Genomic DNA, 6,068 nt, shown 5'->3' with positions numbered 1-6,068 from the left:
CCCCCACCCCGGCAACTTCCCCCCCGCACCTCCACTCCTGTGCATTGGGGAGGGAAGGGTGTTGCTAGGTGCAAGGGGCATCCCCCTCACCTGGGGGCACCCAGGAAGCAGGGAACCTGTCTGTAACTCTTGATCCCAGCTACTCTTTAGGATGTCAGCATCCTTTGAAGCCAGTGCAGGAACTGGTATCCCAAGTGTGCACATGTGAATGAGGGGGTATGTTCCAAGGGGCTTTCTGCCCAGCATGTGGGAGTGTACCCAACCCACTCCCAACAAGCAAACTGGGCTCTCCCCTTCCCTTCTTCTTCTTCCCCTCCCCCTCCACCTCTGTCTCCAGCCCTGCACCCTCCACTAACCAAGGCTGGCCCTTTGATCCTTATATTCTCTCTGCAGCCTCAGGGGGCCCCTTTCCCCTGCACAGTGGAGTGATGAGCCTTTGCAGGTGACCCAGGAGAGAAGGGATGCAGGCCTTGGGTCCTCCTGATAAGAGTCCCCTCCAAGGGCTGGTGGCCTCCCGCATTGAGACCTATGGAGGCAGGTATCGGGCCTCGGTCTCGAGTCCTCCAGGCAATGTCTATCCGCAAGGAGGTCTTTTGCTGGTGAGTCCGGGCTGTGCCCCAGAGGTGATCTGGGCGGGGCAGGCGGGAGGACACCCTGGCTTTCAAGTCTCTGTCCCCTTGCCAGGCCTTGGGTGGCACTCTTCCCAGCCCACATCCCCGTCTTCTCTCCTGGATTGTGAGGGAGAGGACGGTTGTGTGGGGCCAGGGTCCCAGGACTCCACACTCACCCCAGACAGAAGAAGCAGGTGAGGCAGAGAGCCAGGAGGGGCCAGGCCCTCGGTGCTGTCGGAGGCACAGAGCTGGGGGTGGGAGGTCACCAAACCCAGGGTTCAGTGCCTCCCAGACTCCTACCTTTACTAGGGAAGAGCTTGTGAGCAGCGTCCTGAGACCTGCCTTCCTCTGAGTCAGGCCTGGAGGAAGAGCAAAGGTTCAAGGTGCCCCTACTCTACAGGTGGGGAGGGGTGTGGGGGCCTGCCTGGCTCCAGCCCGGCTCCACCCACCGGCCGGCCTCCAGCGCTGACCAAGGAAAGGGGCGTGGAGGCCCAGCGGCCTTTCCCTTGGCCTCCCTCCACCTTGAGGTCAATTCTGTTTCCAGCTGGGGATATCCCTCGTCTGACTGGAGGAGGGTTTGGCCATGGGACACCACCGAGGGTGGGAAGGGAGACTAGGAAGTCTATGGGGTAAGTGAGGCCACAGGCAGGTCAAGGAATGTGACCAGGCCTGCCCAGGAGGGACTGCTAGCCCAAGCCTCAACTTCTCCCACAGAAGGGCAGCCACTCCCAACGGGATGGGAGGGCACACATGTGTGCGTGGGTCGCAGAGTGCATGTGCACCGGGCCCTGTGCACACACACAGCCAGAGTGTAGGGAGCACACGGGAGTTGGGGACACTCGGGCACATGCAGAGCCCAGTCGCGTACGTGCCTCTGTGCCTGCTCTGCACGAGGCCGCGTCTACCCCCGGCCCCTCTGCCCTGCCCGACTGGCTCCTGCCCATCTAGGCAGCCTTCCTGGCAGCGACCACTGTGACTCAGGGCCGGAGCGGCTCACACTAAACTGGTTTTAGGGGAGCGGTGAGCCAGCCCAACTTGCAGGCAGGTGTAGGGGACGCTGTCCAGAGCTAAGCCGGGCACCACTCTGCCTCTCTGGGACCTCTGCGGGAAGAGGGCACGCCCAGAGCTCCCCCTGCTCTTCCTCCAGGATCCCAGCCACCGACGCTTCATGGGCTATGTCCCCTTCACCACGGGTTCTGGCCCGGCCCGACGCCTTTCTCCCCTGAGGCTTCGAGAACCAGAGCCCGAGAAGACGCATGGAAGTCCCTTTGGGGTCGGGACACCTCACTCCCCCAAACTCAAGGTGAGGGGTCCCTCTTCTCCCATCACCGAGCTCCCAGCCTGAGCTGCGATCAGAGCTGAGAACACCAGAGTCCCTCCAAGAAGCCAAGTGTAGCTCTAGAGACCCTCTCAGGGGAGCATCTCCCAGCCAGGCTGTCTCATAAGAATGTCCACTTTACGGGCAAGTGTCCAAATATTCCTGGGACTGCTGGTTCCCTAAGCCCCCTTCGGGCCCTCACCTGAAGGTCCCTCTGAAGGGGTCTGACTCAGGAGAGACCTGGAAGCTGTCTTTCTGATTAGGGAGCCGGGAGTCAGGGACCTTCCTGCAGACAAGGCTCCTCTCCATACGGGTTCCAGCCTTATGCCAACCCCTGTAATCCCAGCCAGGGTTGATCTTCCCCGCCCCTGCCAGGCCTCCGTGTCCCCACTCATGCTCAGGGCTGCTTGCCACCTCCCATTCACATACACACGCACACACACATATGATAACTTACAGTGAACAATGTCAGATTCAGGACCAGGGACCAGGCTTGATCACTCAAGAGCTTTTGTGTAGCAGAGTTTTATTAAAGTGAAAGGGGACAGAGAAAGCTTCTGACACAGACATCAGAATGGGGACGGAGAGTGTCCCCCTCCCTAGTCTTATCAGGGCCCTATAGAGTTTTACCAGGCCCACTCCCACAACATACAGCTTAAATTAATAAGATTAGAGCTAATGGACTTCCCTGGTGCCTCAGACGGTAAAGCGTCTGCCTACAATGGGGGAGACCTGAGTTCAATCCCTGGGTTGGGAAGATCTCCTGGAGAAGGAAATGGCAACCCACTCCAGTATTCTTGCCCAGAAAATACCATGGACAGGAGGAACCTGGTAGGCTATAGTCCATGGGGTCACAAAGAGTTGGACATGACTGAGCAACTTCACTTTCACTTTCACCAGACTCACTCCCACAATATATGTCTTAAGATAACAAGATTAGTCAGAAGGTTCTTGTTAAGGGGAAACATTCCCTCAAGCAAGATACATTGTTATATTGACTAAGTCGAAACAGTGTAAAAAGTTTGTCCTTTTCTCCTTGAGACCCCCAGACCCCTTTCTCCTTCTCAAGGGCTCTAGACTCCTTTCTCCTCAAGGGCCCCAGACTCCTTATCAACCCACCTAAAGATGAGCTCTCTCACATACACACACGTATGCACACATGCAGCCCTTCATCGGCCGGGTGGTCCAGGTGCCAGAACTAATCCCCTCTTGGCGCCCCCAGGAAGTCACCAAGGCCCACGAGCTGCAGGTGAGGCTGCATACCTTCAGCATGTTTGGGATGCCCCGCCTGCCCCGGGAGGACCGGCAGCACTGGGAGATCGGGGAGGGCAACGACAACAGCGTGGCCATTGAGAAGTCCTGGAAGGAGCTGGTGCCTGGGCACAAGGTGAGCCTGACCACGTGGGGTCCGAGACACACACACACACCCCCCTCACCTCTGACCCAGAGGAGGGAAAGGCCATGGGAAGTGGGGTCCACAGGGACAGCACTTAGAGGCATGTCACTGAAGCTTCAGATCTGGGCCCGACCACGTATTAGTGAGACCCCACAAGGTACTAGTGAGGCCCTGCCAGGTACTAGTGAGGCCCCGCCAGGTACTAGTGAGGCCCCCCCAGGTACTAGTGAGACCCCACCAGGTACTAGTGAGACCCCTCCCAGGTACTAGTGAGGCCCCCCCAGGTACTAGTGAGACCATGCCATGAGTGAGGCCCCACCAGGTGCTAGTGAGACTCCGCCAGGTGCTAGTGCGACTCCGCCAGGTACTAGTGAGGCCCCCCCAGGTACTAGTGAGACCACGCCATGTACTAGTGAGGCCCCCACCAGGTACTAGTGAGAACCCGCCAGGTACTAGTGAGACCCCGCCATGTACTAGTGAGGCCCCGCCATGTACTAGTGAGACCCCGCCATGTACTAGTGAGGCCCAGCCAGGTACTAGTGAGACCCCCCCAGGTACTAGTGAGAACCCGCCAGGTACTAGTGAGACCCAGCCTTGTACTAGTGAGGCCCCACTAGGTACTAGTGAGGCCCCGCCAGATACTAGTGAAACCCTCACATACTAGTGAGACCCCGCCAGGTACTAGTGAGACCCAGCCCTGTACTAGTGAGGCCCCACCAGGTACTAGGTGAGGCCCCGCCAGGTACTAGTGAGGCCCCGCCAGGTACTAGTGAGACCTTGGACAAGACAACAAGCCTCTCTGTGCCTCCATCGCCTCATGACATGAGGATGACAAACACCCCCTCCACACTGGAAGACGGAGAAGGTTAAAGGCTGTCTAGGACGCATGTCCGGTAGCATTTAGCAGACGGCAGCAGCTGGTCTTGTCATCGTTCACCAGCCCCATCCCCACCCAGGAGATGAGCCGGGACCTCTGCCACCAGCAGGAGGCCCTGTGGGAGCTACTGACCACGGAGCTCATCTACGTGCGGAAGCTCAAGATCATGACGGATGTGAGCCACCCCCCGCCCACCCAGCGGCCCGGCCCTGGCCCTCGAATCATCCCCCATCATCCAGACCAGGACGGGGCAGGGTTGTTGGAGAGGGAGGGGCAGGATACCTAGAGCCCCCTGCCCAGGGTCTTGGGAGAGAGGTTTGTGGTACTGAAGATGGGGGTGGGGATGCTGTGAAGGGTGAGGCTGGGGTCCGAGAGGAGGAGACCAGGCACTAAGACCCTCTCTCTCCCTGCATCCAGCTCCTAGCTGCGGGTTTGCTGAACTTGCAGCGCGTGGGTCTGCTGACGGAAGTGAGTGGGCACTTGGTGTGGGGCGGGAGGACAGATTAGTGTGGGTGGACTGAGCCCAGGGCCTGGGGGGGCAAGGTCACAGAGAACTGAAATGCCACTGCCCCATCTACTAGGACCCCAACCTCCCACCGTCCCCACTCCACTTCTTGCTCTAGACACCAGTTCCCCGCACCCAGGCTCAGTTGGCCTGCCTGTCCGTGGCCAGTGCAGCCCGTGGGTCACCTGCCCAGACACATGGCTGAGTGCCACCCCCTCCCCCAGGTGTCAGCTGAGACCCTATTTGGAAACGTCCCCAACCTGATTCGAGCCCACCGGAGCTTCTGGGAAGAGGTGCTGGGGCCCACCCTAGAGGAGACACGAGCCTCAGGCCAGCCTCTGGACCCGGTCAGCCTGCAGGATGGCTTCCTGACGGTGAGGAGGGCACAAGGGCGGCTTCCAGATGGGGTGGAACTGGGAAGGCCCTGAGGGGTCCTGTCCGCAGGGCAAGCACTTGCCGCCGGAATCCTGCTGTAATTCAAGCAAGTCCAAAGACACGGCCCTTACCCTCAAATACCAGTTCATCTCCTGCCTTCATTTCACCAGTATGACCTCTGTCCCCAGGGCTCTTTGGGCTTCTGAACATCCCAGAGGGCAACTGTCTCAGGGAAGGGCTACACACATCATGAAATCTGATGTCCGGGACAGAGATTCAGGGACAAGCATCAGAAAACAAGACTGGGGCCTTAGTGACTTGTCCCTTGGGAGCCTGGGGGGAGGGGATGTGAAAGACCACAGGCCACTGGCAAGCAAGAGGCTGGGGATCCAACCTCTGCCCAGTTCCCCAGCCAGGGAAGCATGGCCTTGCAGGGTTGGGCTGGGGTAGAGAGGTGGGGGCACAGTCTCCTGGGGGCCTTCTGTGACCCCCTTCTCCAGGGCAGGGCTCTGGGCAAGCCTCAGGTCGCCACTCCACAGCTGGGCTGAAATGGGATCTGCAGCACCCTAACAACAGTCTGCTGAATTATTGATGGTGGGTGAAATCCAGAGCAGCAGGGCACAGCAGGGGCTGAGGATGGAGTTCAGAGGTGGAATCGGGTCGACCCCTCAGGACCTCAACTCCTCCTTGGAGTCCAGGGAGCGGGGCTGGAAGTTGAGGAGGGTCTGGATTGGCAGGCACTGGAGGAAGGGTCTAGGCCAGGCTGCTCTGCGTGTTGTGTGTGGCTGGAGCAGGTATCTCATCCCGCCTTCCCCTGCCCGCTCCCCGTCCCCACACCTGTCCCTCCAGTGCAGCCAGCGCTTCCAGCCCTACGTCCTATATTGCCTGCGAGTGAGGCAGACCATGGCCTACGCCCGGGAGCAGCAGGACCACAACCCTCTCTTCCACATCTTCGTGCAGGTGGGAGAGGACTCACTGGGGAAGGG

At 59.5% G+C, this 6,068-nt stretch overlaps 1 protein-coding gene across 1 annotated transcript in view; it reads left to right on the top strand.

The window, feature by feature from the left end:
- The first annotated feature begins 99 nt into the window (after positions 1 to 99).
- The window catches only part of PLEKHG6 (pleckstrin homology domain containing, family G (with RhoGef domain) member 6), a 15,560-nt gene continuing 9,591 nt past the window's right edge, over positions 100 to 6,068 (top strand). Inside the window, exons 1-7 of the mRNA XM_010844981.1 lie at positions 100 to 599; positions 1,759 to 1,914; positions 3,152 to 3,316; positions 4,282 to 4,377; positions 4,620 to 4,670; positions 4,932 to 5,081; positions 5,932 to 6,042. Coding sequence (XP_010843283.1) covers positions 462 to 599; positions 1,759 to 1,914; positions 3,152 to 3,316; positions 4,282 to 4,377; positions 4,620 to 4,670; positions 4,932 to 5,081; positions 5,932 to 6,042 — 867 coding nt within the window. The 5' untranslated portion in view covers positions 100 to 461. The remainder of the gene's footprint in view (positions 600 to 1,758; positions 1,915 to 3,151; positions 3,317 to 4,281; positions 4,378 to 4,619; positions 4,671 to 4,931; positions 5,082 to 5,931; positions 6,043 to 6,068) is intronic.

The sequence above is a fragment of the Bison bison genome, unplaced genomic scaffold (assembly GCF_000754665.1).
Source record: "Bison bison bison isolate TAMUID 2011002044 unplaced genomic scaffold, Bison_UMD1.0 scf7180017864213, whole genome shotgun sequence".
In the NCBI taxonomy this organism is placed as follows: Eukaryota; Metazoa; Chordata; class Mammalia; order Artiodactyla; family Bovidae; genus Bison; species Bison bison.
Note: the sequence above shows the minus strand (reverse complement) of the source record. Positions and strands in the feature narration are given on the sequence as shown.